We start from the raw sequence: 18,182 nt of genomic DNA, 5'->3' as shown, positions 1-18,182 counted from the left end.
TGTGCCCTTTTAGGCTGATTGAAGACCAGACGCGCTGCTGCATTCTGGACCATCTGTAGTGGTCTGACAACACAAGCTGGGAGGCCCGTTAGAAGAGCATTGCAGTAGTCAAGACGGGAGATAACCATAGTCTGCACCAGGAGCTGGGTGGCCTGTTCGGTTAGGTATGTCCTGATCTTCTTAGGTTGAACAGAGTGAAACGGCATGATCGGGTGACAGAGGCAACGTGATCCGTGAAGGTCAACTGATTATCAATCATGACTCCCAAGTTACATACTACACTGGTAGGAGCCAGAGGTATGGAGTCAATAGTGATGGAGATGTCCTGCTGTATGGTGGCTTAGCTGGGAAGACCAGCAGTTCAGTTTTGGAAAGGTTCAGCTGAAGGTGATGGGCTTTCATCCATGCAGATATGTCAGAGAGACAATCTGAGATCCGCACTGAGACTGTGGAGTCATCAGGTGGGAATGACAGATAGAGCTGGGTATCATCAGCATAGCAATGATATGAGAAGCCGTGTGAGTGGATGATCTGACCGAGTGAGGTGGTGTATATGGCAAAAAGGAGGGGGCCCAACACAGAGCCTTGGGGGACCCCCGTGGTGAGGCGGTGAACTGCTGATGTGTGCCCTAGCCAGGACACACTGAAGGACCGACCAGTAAGGTAAGATTGAAACCAGGAGTGTGCGTGGCCTGTGATGCCCATGTTCCAGAGTATGGATAACAGGATATCATGATTATACATTAAAATTATACATTTTTCAAATTGGGTTTTATATTTTTTTGTGTTTTCTGTCCTTTTATGTTTTTATAGCAGGTTAAAGTGAAAAAATAATAGACAGATGAGATAGATGAAGTTGTGCTGAAAAAACAGAGCTCAAACATGGGTATAGTAAACATTTGTTTATATAGTATATAAAGGACTGAAAAATGGACAAAATAGGCTCAGACCACTAAGGGTTAATATTTGAATGTTTCTGCCAACAGAAGGTACATTGTGCCAATTATTTTATTTTACTATTATTATTTTTTAAATACAACTTGGTTAAATTATTTCAGTGTGTGTAGTAGTACTTTTTGAACATTTTGAGCACATTTCAATAATACTGCGACAATAATGATAACCGTGATAATTTTGGTCACAATACCCGTGATATGAAATTTTCATATCGTTACATCCCTACTCATAATTCTAACCTATGCGTTCTACTTCTACTGTCACATATTTAAAATGCCCTTAATATTCTCAGGGGCAGTGTTTAGATCAAGGTCAAACTCATGTTAGTTCAGGTTCCAGTTTGATCTAAAGTGGATCAGAGCAGTAAAATAAGAGCAGAATAACATAGAAATAAAGACAAATATAAACTTTTGAACATGTTTTAGGGTGAAAAATTAAAATTATATTCTGAAAATCTTTCCATTGATAAACTACCATTTAAAAAAAAGTGAATAACATGAACAACCTGAAATTTCTTAAGAAAAATAAGTGCATTTTTTTAAATAAAATTTTGCATCATCTTATCTTATTCAACAGCTCAGACACCATTTGTCGGTGCCTGTGTTTTAAATTGTTACCGTGACGACCAACCACCACACTGTTAAAAAAAAAAATAATTAAAAAATTAAAAAATCCAACTGTTTACAATCCTCTAAACTATTCCTTATTATAACTTATGGTTTGAAATCTGTCTTTTAACTTGTATTTATTGTTACGATGTGTCCTGTTGAACTATTGACCAGGTCAACCTTGTAAAATGGTCAAACCTGGTAAAATAACAGTTAAATAAAATTAAATAAATCATTTGCACATGTGCATTATAACTTACAGATCACAGTGGATCAACAAAGACACAAAACATGTAATAACAAACAGAATATTGGTCCAATTACACTGATTTTTTGGGGGGGGGATTTCAGATTTTTCATGGATGTTTTAGATTATTTGTATTTTTTGTAAAATAATAGTTTGTAAATGTAAATATTTTCATCAAGTAATTTTATTTTTTTACACTAAAACAAAGATAAAAATGTGGAAAATGTTAGTTCTTTATTATTTGTACTGTTTTAATCCCTTTTATTTACTATTATTTTTCAGTCGTCTGTCAGAAAACCTTAGCATAGACTGATTCCATCATTTCTTCCAGGTTGTATTTTAGTCATATTGGTGTGACCTCTGCGTGACCTCGTATTTAGCGTCAGGGTTAAATTTAGCGCCGTCATCAGCCACTATAAATCGCCTGGGTTCGTCTGATCGCAGGTTGGCAACGGAAAAAAACACCAGGACCGAACTGACACGAGGTGACGCAAAACCCACTTCCCCCTGGAAACAATAAGACATTGTCAAAGGTTCCTCCTGTTCGGTGGAGAAACGAGAGGGTCCGGGTTTAAGGAAGACCGGGTTCAGCCGACACACACACACACACACACAGATAAAAACACACACACGGTCCGACGGCTTCTGCTCTTAGAAATATTTCTGGAAGAGGAAACACGTTTGGACCGGAGAGTTTGGGCTAAATTTAACCTCAGGTCCGATAGCGCTGTCTGTGGTGTGTGTGTGTGTGTGTGTGTGTGTGTGTGTGTGTGTGTGTGTGTGTGTGTGTGTGTTTACATGTGTGTCAGAGGTGAAGGCGGTCACTTCCCTCATTCTGAGTGTTTTGAGGAAAAGCAGTGGCAGGAATGTGAAGAGGAGACAGAACATTAATCTGGTTCCACAGTCACTAATTATAGACGGCACCGGCCACTTTATTAGGTACACCTACTCATATATCTAATAGAAGGATGTCAAAGTCATGTCAGTTCAGGGGCTACATTCAGCCCAAAAATGACCTCAAACAGACTGGACCAGTAAAGTAATATGATAGGAACCTTTACAAAACAACCTAACAATTTTTTTTCTTTTTCTTTTCTTGTCTGTATTATTATTTTTTGCTTCCTTGAATTTTCATTTCTATATTTTGTTGTGCAAAGAAGTCACTTAGTAGCAATCAGGAAGCATGTATCACTTCCATATTCGAAATAAATTAAGATTAAAAAAAAAAAAAAAATTACAATATTCTGTCTCAGTTTATCATTTCCACATGTTCATTATAACGCACAGATCACAGTGGATCTACAAATACACCAAACATTTAATAACAGGCAGAATACTGGCACAATTACACTGATTTTTCTTGGGAAATTTCAGGTTGTCCATGGGTGTTATAGATTATTCGTATTTTTTGTCAAAGAATAATTTGTAAAAGCAAATATTTTCATCATGTAATTTTACTTTTTTACACTAAAACAAAGATAAAAATGTGATTATCATTATTTATAGACTATTATGCTATGTTATTAGGTTTTTTTATAGGCTTGCCTTTATATGATGTTGTCTCTTTTTAATGTTGTTAATGTTGAATATGTCGTTTGACCCTGTTTTGGTTACTCACTTATATTCTCATACATGATGTTTTAGTCCTTCATTTTTGCATTGATCTGACAGCATCATGTTCTCTTATTTCTGCCCTCTCCACTACAATACATTCAAAGTTAGTCATGTTTTTGTGTTTGCTGTACTTATCTCTTTTATTGTGTTGTTTTCTGTTTTTATTCTGTTGTTGTGCCCTTTTTTGTCTCTCAAAGCACTTTGTAAACTCAGTTTTTTAAGGTGCTGTATAAATAGTTATTATTATTATTATTATTATTATTATTATTATTATTATTATTATCATCATTATTACTATTATTATTATTATTATTTTACTGGTCTGGCTCACTTGAGGGGAAACTGGGCTGAATGTGAACCCTGACCTAAAATGATCGTTAATATCTTCAGTGTAATTTTTTCATTTGATGAATTTGTCCCATGGGCCGGATTAGACCCTTTAGGGGGCCAGTTTGGGTCCAGAAAACGCATGTTTGACACCCCTGATCTAATATCTAATCAAACCGCAGCAGATCAGAGCATTTATGCATCTAGACCTGGTCCAGATGGTCCAGTGGAGTTAAACCGAGCATCAAACTGAGGAGAAAAATGATTTAACTGAGTTTATACACACAGATCAGAGAACAGCCCAAACATGAGGAAATATCCAGCTCACTGATGTCAGAGGTCAGAGGTCACAGCAGAATGATGATAATGTTAAACCATGAAGCACATGACTGACACTCACGGGCCACTTTATTAGGTACAGCAGGTACTAGCAAGGTGTACCTAATAAAGTGGCCAGTGTTGAACATGTTTAGAATCATTTGTCCATGTTAGTTTTACATTCATGCAATAAGTTAATGATCAGACCAAGACATCCTGTCATTTATGTCTCATCCTTTTCATATTTTGTATCATTTTTGTTTAATTTATTTACATTTCTTTTAATTATCATATTAATATTTGTCTAGTACATATTGTACAACTTGCTGTTTTAACTGTATTTAAAATGTATATATGCATATATTTGTGTGTGTTTTTCCATCTACTTTTATTTATTTATTTATTTATTTATTTATTTATTTATTCATTCATTCATTCATTCATTAGGGACAGTGCATATTGATGAACATCTACAACAACTGCAGCTGTAAATATGCCAGAATATACCACAGATCAAGTGTAACACACAGTAACTTCCTCTGGGATTAATAAAGTATTCTGATTCTGATTATTTTGTCTTTTATAAAACCATAACAAGTCTGCTTTCTTCAACTTTCCCCACTGGTCTGACATTTACAGTAATACTGGTCAAACCACTGGCTGACATGCAGACGTTCATCATACAGTTCTACGTCCACATCTGCGTCTCAAACCCGCCTCCATCATAAACTCTGATTTATGACGTCATCACGTGTGTTTTGTGTGTTTCACCTGTTGAGGAAGGAGTTCCCGAACGCGTTGAGTTTCCTGAACGGCTTCTTGGGGTCAACCACCAGGGCGTTGCCGGGGACAACGCCCTCGTTCTCTCCGTACATGACAGCGATGAATCCATCGGTGGTCGGCTCTGGACCGATCCGCATCCCAGGAAAGTCATGTTCCAGCAGATACCTGAGGACGGAGGTCAGCAGCACCGTTAATATGTAGAGTTTTAGAACAGACACCGGATGAGGACTGATTAAAATAAATAAATAAATAACCCACTACAAATGAAATGAACTGTTTTAATGTTGAAACAGTCTAGGAATTGGACTGTTTCAACCCCAAAGACACAGAAACATAGAACCTCCAGCAGTGTTTTAATTTCTCCATTCAGTCGCTGATTTGTATTAAATAAACTAAAGTTTCTACAATAAAACTTTTGTAAATCTATTCATGTTATACCTCATTATAAAGGTTAGATTCTCCATAATTAAGTCTCTAAGTTTATTTTATAGTATTGCTGAACAACAAAACATAATTATTAAAACAATCACCTGGATAGTGATGGAAGTTAATGGAACTTCCTGGTCAGTCTCATGAGGTCACATGACTGGTCACATGACTGGTCCATTCCATCAGTATGTATATTTGTTATAAAAAAAAAAAAAAAAAAAAAGGAAAACAAAACTGTTTTAATTTAACCTGATGTAGTTCAGGTTGTGTTCTATCCACAAACTAATGAAGTAAATGTTCTAAACTAGAGGTTATTAACTTTAAATGAGGTGTCATTGATTACATTAGTCCTTGTGGTTCTTCAGTTCTAAGCTTTGGAATTTGTTAAATAGGAGAAAATAAACATTAAGTATGTGGAAACAGGTTAAAAGAACCAAAGAAACAGAAACTTTGAATATGTAAAATCGAAAAGCTCTACATAAATGTAATCCATTATTATCATTAGTAGTAGTAGTAGTAGTAGTAGTAGTAGTAGTAATAATAATAATAATAATAATGATAATAATAATAATAAACTGGCTCACATTTACACATATTTCAATATTACTCAGTCCTTAGCATATTTAATAAGAAAAATAACCAGTTCTTCTCTTTCGTGCAGAGACAGAAGTTTCATAAACCAAACAACAGACAAATATCTGTTAAATATACCAAAACTATCGGAGTGGATTTGACAGAATCAAACCCAGAGGTGACAGATGTGCTCTGCTCTAGATCTGCTGTTGGGAGATGTTCACAGACTGTAGGATTTTACATTGATAGATGGTTTTTAGTAGAAGACTCTGTTGTGGTGTTTTGTATTCTAGTGGTTTGAACTCTGTTGTTTCTCTGCTGAAGTTCTAACTCATAATGGTTCAGATGTGTTTCTACCATACGACGCCTCGTCCGTCTGAGGTTTCACTGGTTTTCTTCCGGACCGCATTTGTCTATTTCTCTTTCATTTGACATTGAACTCATCGACTTTTCACACAGTTTTATCCTGTTAAAGAAAAGTGAGAGAGGAAGGAAGACGATGACACAGAGACAGAGATGGGTCTCCAACGTCCTGTTTATCACAGGGTTTCAGATCTTCAAAGAGAACGGGGACGAAGATGAGGATGAAGATGAGGATGAGGATGAAGATGAGGATGAAGATGTGGATGAATGACACCAACACATCGTACGTCCTGGTTCCTCTGTTTGACCTTTGACCTGTTAGTCATGTCTCCTTCAGTTCATCAGAGGGAGAAGAAGAATTTCCGTTATGATCTGGTCTAACAGTCATGTGACCTAACAATGACCCTGACCTTTGACCACATCGTGTTCATGGTGGAGTCCATGTGACCTTCATCATCCATTTGATCTGATGATGATTCAGATCTGATTCCTATTATTCACCAGGTCATCACAAGAACTTCACAGACTCAAACACTATATACCAGACCTGGGCTGAACCTGGGCCTGGGCTGAACCTGGGCCTGGACCTGCACTGAACCTGGGCCTGGACTGAACCTGGGCCTGGACCTGCACTGAACCTGGGCCTGGACTGAACCTGGACTGAACCTGGGCCTGGACCTGCACTGAACCTGGGCCTGGACTGAACCTGGACTGAACCTGGGCCTGGACCTGGACTGAACCTGGGCCTGGACCTGGACTGAACCTGGGCCTGGACTGAACCTGGGCCTGGACCAGTACTGAACCTTGGCCTGGACCTGGGCCTGGACCAGGACTGAACGTGGACCTGGTCTGGATCAGTCTGCTGGTTTCACTTCAGCTCCACCTCAGATGAAGAACTACCAAACACACTGACTCTGCAGTTTATCAGTGAGCTGTTCCCATGATTCATAGTGTTCCTCAGGGCAGGGTGGGGCCCTGGCAGCAGCGACGCACACAGACTCACACAAACGCACACAGACACACACAAATGCACACAGACACACACACACACGTCTGTGGGTCTTTTTATAGAGCTGCTGCTGTGGCTCCTATTGGCTCATTTCTCTGGATCTGTGTTAAAGCTGATCTCAGGTCAGTTCTGCAGCTCCTAAACACAGCACCTGTACTGTTTCGTGTCCATTCAGAGCTGACTTCAGATCAGTTTATCCCGCCGTCCTCTGATGACCTGCTGGTTCCACCGATCGTTACGTTCAAGGACACTCTGAGTCCGACTCACGTCAAACATCGGGTCACATGACCTCCTCCACAGGCGTGTTTACAGACTGAGGTCATGAACGCAGAACATTCAGAGGCGTTACAAAACACAACCTCAATTACAGTGTTTCCATGACAACAGGCCAACGAGGTGGGATCAGGTTTCAGCTCATCTGGGGGTCGGTCTGGTCCAGTTCAGTCCTGAATCTGGATCTGAAGGTCACGGATGTTCAGCAGTCGAATGCGAAGACATCAACATCAGTTCCAAAACGAATCTAGACTTTTAAAGTGTAATTCCACTGACGGCCACTAGATGCTGCTCCTACTGACTGACACTACAATTAACTACACATACCGTCAGTAACAGTCTAACATGAGCCCTTCTGGTATTATTTTTTTCGCAATCAAAACATAAAATGACTTCTGTACCATCATCAGTCAGTAAGCTAGCAGTTAGCATTAGCTCCATCCCATTTGTCCAAATATGGTTACTTCTAGCACACAAAAAAACCCCATCAAAACAAGTGTTCAGAGAAGGCAAAGCTCCGCCAATCACCCTGAATGGTGTGCATGTGTGGATCGACTATTTCTTTTTAAACTATGGACGTGCAAAACAAATTTCATATTTCACGAATTGCATTTTTTTATGATTTTTTGAAAATGGTGCATAAAAAATAACAAAAGTCAACAGAGTGTGACAGAAGAGAAATGGAGCGGAACGATATTTCGTACAAAGTTGAAGCTTGGTACCAGTCATGTGTATGTCAAAATATATTAAATTCCAATCAATATTTGTTGAGTTATATTGAAAAATGTGCGGTAAATGGGATTTTCAATGTTAAATTGAAATGTCCACAGAGTCCACATTCCACAGTGGATGTGGACAATTTTGTGCTAGATACAGGATATTGTTATAAGCTATGGGTGGACCAAATTGGAGGCTAATCAGAGTTGTTTTTAATTTTTGATGAATTTTTCGATAATTGCTCAATGATGAGAGATAGGAAAATTGTAGATTTTGTGACCTTGCTGTGACCTTGAACTTTGGCCTACTTGGCCCAAAATTTAATGGGTTGGTCCCAGGGCCTAGGCCTATCTGTGGGAAGATTTGCTAAAGATGGTTGGAGTAGTTTTCCCGTAAAGTTGCTAACAATCAAACAAACAAACACGCAAGCAAACACACAAAGCAAAGTGATCACAATACCTCCTAGTGGAGGTAACAACATGACAACAACCAAAACACAAACCACTAGGGGTGTAAAAAAATATCGGTTGGCGATATTTCATTTCACAATACTGTATCGATATTTTTAGGTATTTATTCAAATGCAGATATTGTGGAGGTTGATTTTTGGTTTTCTTTTTTGTTTCTATCTTTATTATTATTTAACACTGTTTTATTAAATAATGGTTATTTGAAGCATCCTAAAAGCACTTTTTACATCTGAGAGGCAGATGGTAGTTCTTTCGGAAACTAGGAGAATTAGAAAAATGTTGTGATATAGCATTAGATCCTGTTCTGAACAAATAAAAATGTGTTTAGTATTTGTGCATATTTCTGGTGTAATTCAATCCTTCCAGGAAATAATCTTTAAACAAAAAAATTGCCTTTTTAACAGTATCATGATATATCGTGATGTATCGTATTGTGATCCTAGTATTGTGATTTGTATCGTATCACCAGATTCTTGTCGATACACAGCCCTACAAACCACTGGCCTTAAAATCGCAGCTCAGAAACAACTAGAGACATCACGGTTCCTGCACTATAAGGTTGTGACATTTTATATGTCAGAGGTCAGAGGTCAACTTTACCATCAGCTCATAGTGTTTATAGTTCATTATTCAACACTAGAGCTGCACAATGACTGAAATAACAGATGAACTGATGGTAGGATTCATGGCCGATGCAGATCCTGATGTTTCTTTTGTTACCTTTGGCGACACTGGCCACAGGGTACTGTTATCTGTTGGTCATCTGTCCATCTGTCCATCCGTCCGTCCGTCTAAATACGTTGGCGTGCACTGATAAGTCAGACCGAGGGTTTTCAAGTGTGTGCACGTTACGTTTTTATTACCTCCGCCAAGGAGGTTATGTTTTTGCCAGGGTTTGTTTGTTTGTCTGTCTGTCTGTCTGTTTGTTTGTTTGTCTGTCCGTTAGTGTGCAACATAACTCAAAAAGTTATGGACAGATTTGGATGAAATTTTCAGGGATTGTTGGAAATGGGATAAGGAAGAAATGATTAAATTTTGGTGGTGATCGGGGGTGGGGGGCTCACGGGGGGGGGGGGGGGGGGCACTGATCGTTAGTGTGCAACATAACTCAAAAAGTTATGGACAGATTTGGATGAAATTTTCAGGGTTTGTTGGAAATGGGATAAGGAAGAAATGATTAAATTTTGGTGGTGATCGGGGGTGGGGGGGCCACTGATCAGCCTTGAGGGAGGTCTGCGCTCTCCGAGTGCTTCTAGTTTATTGTGCTTTTCTTGTTATTTATGAGTCTGTCAGTTGTTCATCACATCATCTGTGAATGAACATGGTTTAAAACATTCTTATTTCTAATAAAAACGTTTAATAATGCCCCTGTATTGGTGCATCTCTATGTTGATCTGAAATAAAATGGAGATATTTTGGCTTCAGTGACTCATTGAGACATAAATCATGTTCTATTGGTTTGACTCTGGTTGAAAGTTGTCATATGTTTAAGAAAATACAGTTTTCAGTCCTAATCAGTGAATTTCATTTGATAAAACAGACTCATTGAGCCTGTTTACATGACCATACAAATCTGATAACTGGGAGTAATCCGATAATAGCCGTAATCAGATGTGACGTGTTTCCAGTCACTTCAGAAATGCGATAATAGATAAACCCTGGTTTACATGTTTCAGTCCATTATTTGATTTCTTTCGGAGTACGTACTGGTGTGGACGTAAACACACTCACTGATCCCAGTCTGACGTTTCCAGCTCATCCTGCAGCTGCAGCTCTAATGGTCATGAATCTGATGTCAGATCAGTTTACGGTTGCTATGGTGACTTCCTGTGTGGACATGTAGGTCTGTTAAAACTATAGACATAGCCCTTTGACCTCTGACCCCTGAACCTCCAGACACAACCCTATGTCCATGTGTCTGTCCACAACAGCCCAGTAACAGGAGGGGTCAAAGGTCAAGGTCAAAGGTCGACGGTGAGTGCATTCTTCGTCGGACGTAGATCAGGAAAAGGATTAATGTTACATATATGTTTTATATCCTGATTCTGATTTTCTTCTATAACACACCTAGAGGTAGAACATCTAGAACTGTTATGATAGAGTTCAAAACTACAAAGAACCATCTTTAATCTGTGTCTGATGTGTCTTGTTTTGTCTTTTCCATTGTTTTTGTCTTGTTTTGTCCAATATTAATCATTTCTAACCACAAATACAATGTGTTCGGTTGTGTTTTGTGTAAATCTGGACCACCTGAACATCGTCATCATCTGAAGCCAATGTAAGAAAAACCCACAACACAAACTCCTGCAGGTTAAAGCGGATGAACCGACACCTTCAGAACTGAAATAAACATTAAACTAATACTATTAATGATACAAACAATGACACTAAGTTCATGTAGAAGGTGGAAAATGCCTGCAGAGTCCTCTGAAGATCATGTGACACGTTCAGACCAGAGTCAACGTCAGATCATGAACATTCAGTAAAAGTCAAACAGAGTTCAATGCTTTGCTCATGGGCACTTCAGACGACTGGGATTCAACCACAAACCCCGTCTCCAACACTGAGCTGAACATTGAAACCATATCAACTTCAACATCAGATTTTATCACTATGCTGATTTCGGCTCCGTTCACACAGCAGGTCTAACGCACAATTTAGATTTTTTGGTGAAATCCGATTTTTTTGTGTGTTGGTTCATATTCCACATTAAATGTGACTTCTGTCAGTTTTGTGTCTGAACTGAATGTGACCCTGAAGTGACCCACATGCACTAAAAAAGGTCCTGATGGAATATGTGACCACATAGACACACACTGTGTTTATGGAAATAACACTCCTGGGACACAGAATTATGATGTTTGTCGCATTTCAATGACGTAAACGTCGGATAAATGCGACCTGGCCGTTCAGACTGAAGTCACATTGGAAAATATCAGATACGTATCAGATTTAGGACCACATAAGAAAGTGGTCCAGGTCAGATTTAGGACCACATATGAAAGTGGTCCAGGTCAGATTTAGGACCACATATGAAAATGGTTTGGGTCAGATTTAGGACCACATATGAAAGTGGTCCGGGTCAGATTTAGGACCACATATGAAAGTGGTCCAGGTCAGATTTAGGACCACATATGAAAGTGGTCCGGGTCAGATTTAGGACCACATATGAAAGTGGTCCGGGTCAGATTTAGGACCACATATGCAAGTGGTCTAGGTCAGATTTAGGACCACATATGAAAGTGGTCCGGGTCAGATTTAGGACCACATATGAAAGTGGTCCAGGTCAGATTTAGGACCACATATGAAAGTGGCCCGGGTCAGATTTAGGACCACATATGAAAGTGGTCCGGGTTGGATTAGTGCTGTTCAAACTGTCTGCAACAGATCGGTTCCAGGCCAGAAAAATCAGATTTGGGGCATGTTTACCTGCAGTGTGAACGGAGCCTTCATCTGCTTTCCTTTTTACAGAAATAGCGACTATTCTAACAACTTTTTACATCTTCAGACTAATTCAGTAAATCATAACGCTGTGACTTGTCTTTTAGTTTGTTCATTTGTTCATGAAACGAATAACGCATGAAGCTAAACTGATCAGAACCAGATCAGAATATTAAAATAAACATTAATGCACTTGTTTTTCTTAAATCTCAGCAGGATGGTGATGTATTCAATGTCCAGCTGATAATATAGGAAAATACAGAACTACTCATGGACTGTTTACTTGTAAAGAAAAGCCACAAATACAGAAATATATCCATCAATAAGCCTGGACCTACATATTAAAGTAATTAACACAAGTAATCTATCTGGATTACAGGAGCAGGTTTTAGTATTTTCTCTCACGTCTCAAAACAAACCCTGAAATCTGATTAAATCATCGTCTCTTATTTCATCAAAAAAATTAAACCAACAGACACTTTTTATTCACTGATGTTAAATAAAAGTGAAGTTTCAGAAGAATAAACAAATCCAGTCAGACACATCACAGCATCATTGAGAAAATATTCAGAAAATACTACACTACCCATGATCCCCTGCAGCTCCAGACCATGAAAACACAAAATCAGCCACAAAACAGACACGGTATTTTGTAATTATAAGAAACGTTCAGGCTTTGTATGAATCATTGTCACTAAACTGTTGAAAAAGCAGAAGTAGAAGAGTGGAGTCACATGACATTAAGACGACGGAAAAAACACTTAAAAAAGGAATAAAATACATGAGAAATTGACTAATAATGCTGTTAAAGCCTCAGATATTAGAACTACAAATGACACTTTTATTTGATGTTTCTTTAATTTCATATTTTTGGCTTTTGTTTCAGCAGCTTCACATCACATGACCCAGAGATGAATGACATTTATTTGATTTTATCTCCATATTTTATGTATAAATGATTTTTTTTCCATTGTGTTTTATGTTATATGATTATGACCAATAAAAAGGATGAACTTTTCCCAAAATTACAAAGTAAATGGTTGAAAATGCTTCTTTCTTTAAAGAACATGATGCAGATCTGAGCTGGATTGTCAGATCCGGACTGTGACTGACAGGTTGCCAGTTCTAATCCCAGACGCTGCCTCTGTTATGGATTCAACTCACACAAAACAAACTTGATTTGATGAGATTATGAGCATAAAAACAACCCAAACTGACCTAAACCTGTCATTAATGTCTCTTGTAAACACTAATAAACCATAATATTTAACTTAATTCTATGTTTACCTCAATGCAGGACAATAACAATAATTAAATGGAGTTAAATATTTCACAGGGAGATGAAATCCTTAGTTGAACTGTCAGTGTTCCAGCTCCAACCCAAACTCACTCCAGACTCCACAGGAAAAGAACTCATATTAAGTAATTTAACTATTTTGGCGGCAATTCTAATATTCAAAATAAACTTTAAGGGAAATTCTGATAAAATACATTACACTATTTAATTCGGCTTATACTTGATGCATTAATTATCTCCTTTTTTGCTGATTCGTCAAGTTTTTGAGGAAAATGTGCGTTTGCATCTGAAGCCGCGTCACAGGAGCGACGTGGGTTCATGTGAGATGAGTAGGTGGAAAATCTGTTTGGAAAACACTCAAATACACACATACAAGTGGATTTAGTTAGGCCGAATTAACCACATTAAACTGTTCTTTTATAAACCATGTGATGTTTGGATATAATCCCTGGTTTTGGCTCATATTTGTTCAGATTGTGTTAAACCTCCTGTTTTTCCTTCGGACTCTGGGTCTGATCTGGGTCTGATCTGGCTCGGTTCTGTCACTGCCTCCTCTGTGGACAAACCCAGTCCCGCCTCCACCTGCTCCTCTCCGGTCTGTACCGGGCTCGGTTCGGCTCGTACCTGATGAAGGTGGTCTTCCCGGTGGAGTACTGTCCGACCAGCAGGACCATGGGTTTGCTCTGGAAGTCGGCGGCCTCCAGCGCCGGGGAGTGGAAGTCATGGAACAGGTAGGTGTCCTCCAGCGGCAGCAGCTTCTTGGTGTAGAGGGTCTGCAGCCCCTCGGTCACCGTCTGGTACATCTCCCCCTCCTTGTTCCGGCCTCCCTGCTCCTGTTTGACCCAGCTGAACATCCCTCTGCCTCCTTCAACTCCAAACTACTTCCTGCTTTCGTTGTTTCCAAACGCGTCGGTGCGTTTTTTCTGCGGGTTTACGCTCAGTTTGCGCCTGTTCCGAGCGGAGGTCTGCGGCTCTGGGACGGACTCTGGCTCCGGGGGAGGGGGTCCGCTTTGGACTGGGCTGGTCGTGGACTCGGAGCGGACACAGGCTGCTCTGTTCCACCGGGTCCTCCTACCTGGATCCTGGAGCCCGACGGCGCCGCCCTGCGCTCTGACGCACCGGGATGTGTGCACGCGACGCGTTTCCTGGACGCGGGGTCCACATGGATCCGCATGGATTCCCAAGGACCCGCATAGACCCGCCTACACCCACTGGGACCCACATGGACCCACAGGCACAAGACTGGACCAACATGAAACAGGCTGGACCATATAGATTCACATGGACCCACAAGGACCAGATGGACCAGAATGGACCTGAGGATCCACATAGAGCCACATGGACCTGCAGAGACCTGCATAGACCCACAAGGATTTTCAGGGACTCACATGTACCAGATTGGACCATATGAATTCACATGGACCCACAAGGACCAGATGGACCAGAATGGACCTGAGGGTCCTCATAGAGCCACATGAACCTGCATAGACCTGCATAGACCCACAGGGACTCACATGGACCAGAATGGACTTGAGGATCCACAAGGACGCACATGAACCAGACTGGATCATATGATTTGCATGGACCCACAAGGAACAGATGGACCAGACTGGACCTGAGAATCCACATGGACCTGCATAGACCCACAAGAACCCACAGGAACTCACATGGACCAGACTGGACTTGAAGATCCACACTGACCCACATGGACCCACAGGCACAAAACTGGACTTACATGAACCAGACTGGACCATATGGATCCACATGGACCCATGCAGACCCATATGGACCAGAGTGGACCCATGTGGATCCATGTGGACCCATGTGGACTCTGACTCACATTTCAAACATGTTCAGTTTGTTTAAGGTTCATTCACTGTTTAATTTACTTTATGATGAAGGTTTATTGTCTTTGAGTCTTTATATATTTATTTGTTTTTAATGTGTATTTTATCTTCATATAATTATTCACACACACACATATATATATATATATATATATATATATATATATATATATATATATATATATATATATATATATATATATATATATTATAGGATTGTTTGTAATTCTTACATTATTATGACATTTTAATGTTCGATAAATAATAAAACTTTATATTCTATGTTCATTGTATTGATATAAAAATACTTTCTCATAATAAAAAGTTTTCATCATTTAATGTGAAATGAATTTGTTTCTGTTCAGGGTTTTGTTTTTTTTCTGGCTGTAAATACTTATTTTTTAATCATAACATGTTTCATTGCCATGTTAAATCTTTTTATTTTTGTTTGAATCACTTTTACATTTTCTTTTTATTTGCTGATGTTTAGTTTGTTTGTTGTAAAACTGGTTTGACTGGTTGTGAATCATGTCTTTATTATTTTTCTTAATCTCAGTCTCAATTTAATTTGCTGAGTTTTTCTTAAATAAATCCAGTTTTTTGCGGCTGTAGGTTTCTCTGTCCTTTGTCTCCCTCTGGTGGATGAAACACAAAACTGCATCACAAATAGAATTTAGAAATAATAAAAATACTGTTTATACTGATTCGACTTAAACATATTTTAGAAACACTAATGTGGTTTTAGTAAAAATCCTTCATCTTTCTTCTTCTTCTTTTTCAGCTGTTAAAATAAAACCATTTTACAAATTTAAACCACAGAATCCCAATGTCAACATTAAATAAAAAAAACAAAACAACAGTCACTGAAATGTCTTTAAAACACAATAAAATCTGTAACAGGAAGAAAATTAGATTAAATTCAGGCCGACACCGATCTTCACATGATCAAATATTGTTTTTATCAAATATCATAAATTCTAACAACTTTTGTCAATATTACATAAATATAAATTGGTGTGGTTGTAAAAGCCAGGTTTTTGATTGGTTAAAGTAGACAGCAGTTTGGACTGGTTAAAGGCTGTGGATATTGTTTTCGTCCGACGTGGCGTTCCCCAAGGCTCTGTTCTCGGGCCGTTGTTATTTCTTATTTAAAAAAAAAAAAACACAAAATTACCTTTTAAAGCAGATTTAACAACATATTCAGTTAATTTACAAATTATTCACCAGGTTTAGATTCAACATTAGCTTTTTTTCCTAAAATTCACATTGTTTTAATTGTTTTTGGCTCTCAAATAAAAAACAAAAACAGCCACTGACATGTCTTTAAAACACAATAAAATCTGAGATTAAACTCAGGCTGACACCAATCTTCACATGATCATATATATATATATATATATATATATATATATATATATATATATATATATATATATATATATATATATATATATATATATATATATATATATATATCTCAACTTTCATCAACTTTATAAACTTTTGTCAATATTAAATAAATATAAATTGATGTGGTTGTAAAGCCAGGTTTTTGATTTGTTGAGGTAGACAGCAGTTTGGACTGATTAAAGGCTGTGGATGTTGTTGTCATCTAACGTGGTGTTCCCCAAGGCTCTGTTCTCAGGCCATTGTTGTTTCTCATAAAAAAACACAAAACGACCCTTTACAGCAGACTTAACAACGTATTTAGGTCATTTACAAATTATTCACCAGGTTTAGATTCAATATTAGCTTTTTTCTTCCTAAAAATCACATTGTTTTGATTGTTTTTGGCTTTAGAATAAAAACAAAAAACAAAAACAGGCACTGACATGTCTTTAAAACACAATAAAATCTGTAACCGAAAGAAAATGAGATTAAACTCAGACAGACAATGATCTTCACATGATCAGATATTGTTTTTATCAACTTTCATCAACTCTTATCAACTTTTGTCAATATTACATAAATATAAATTGATATGGTTGTAAAAGCCAGGTTTGTGATTGGTTAAAGTAGACAGCAGTTTGGATTGGTTAAAGGCTGTGGATATTGTTTTCGACTGACGTGGTGTTCCCCAAGGCTCTGTTCTCAGGCCGTTGTTATTTCTTATTGGTATAAATCCATCATTACAGATGAGTGGCCACCAGGGGCAGTACTGGGATGCAGAATTCTCTCCATCACTTGTTAATATTTGTCCGTCTCTTTCTGTTTTTCAAGAGTAAAGCAAGGCATCATTGATTTTTTTTTCTCCCAGCATGCTTTGTTTTTTTGTAGTTTTCAGAGCAAATGTAAATGTTCCAGGTTTTTTTTTTTTGGTTATTATTAGTTTTAGTTCATGTTCAGTCTCATTAAACATCACTTTGACTTCAGTATATTCTCTAAAAGCTCTTAAAACACACTGATTATTTCTCATTAAATTCTTTTAGTTTTATTTCATGTCTGTCATTTGTATCTTTGATTATTGTCTTGTTTATTCTGACTCTGGAGAAATAATTTTTATAAATCTCTTGGGTTCTATTTTTTTTCATCTGTTCAGTTTATTGTCTTCTGACTTACTTTTTTCTTGCTTTTCTTTTATTGTGCGAACAAATAATAATAATTTTTTAAAAAATCCAATAAACCTAGAGAAAGAAGAAGAAAAGTCATGGATTTAGAATAAATCACCTTTAAGCTTTATATATATATATATTTTTTTAATTCTTTCTTATTCTGTCAAAGCTTTTCTTTATAAATCGATTGGTTTAATTTATTCATTTAACAGAAAATGGTGAAAATTTTGATGTAGTTTGATCCAAATATATATGGGAAGAAAATATTAACATTTAACAAACTTACAAAAGAAAAAAAGTTAGACAAAAAATAGAGTAATGATAAGTAACTACAGATTAATTTAACAGTCAGCGTCT

The 18,182-nt window shown here is 37.9% G+C and overlaps 1 protein-coding gene across 1 annotated transcript in view; it reads right to left on the bottom strand.

Moving 5' to 3' along the window:
- Positions 1-14,524, bottom strand: part of ehd4 (EH-domain containing 4) — a 48,647-nt gene extending 34,123 nt beyond the window's left edge. Inside the window, 2 exon segments of the mRNA XM_030127100.1 lie at positions 4,843-5,019; positions 14,051-14,524. Of these exon segments, the coding sequence (XP_029982960.1) occupies positions 4,843-5,019; positions 14,051-14,280 (407 nt within the window). The 5' untranslated portion in view covers positions 14,281-14,524.
- Between the last annotated feature and the right edge of the window lie 3,658 nt (positions 14,525-18,182).

Source organism: Sphaeramia orbicularis, chromosome 22 (genome assembly GCF_902148855.1).
Source record: "Sphaeramia orbicularis chromosome 22, fSphaOr1.1, whole genome shotgun sequence".
Lineage (NCBI taxonomy): Eukaryota > Metazoa > Chordata > Actinopteri > Kurtiformes > Apogonidae > Sphaeramia > Sphaeramia orbicularis.
The sequence above is the reverse complement of the archived record's forward strand: the minus strand, read 5'-3'. Positions and strand labels throughout refer to the sequence as shown.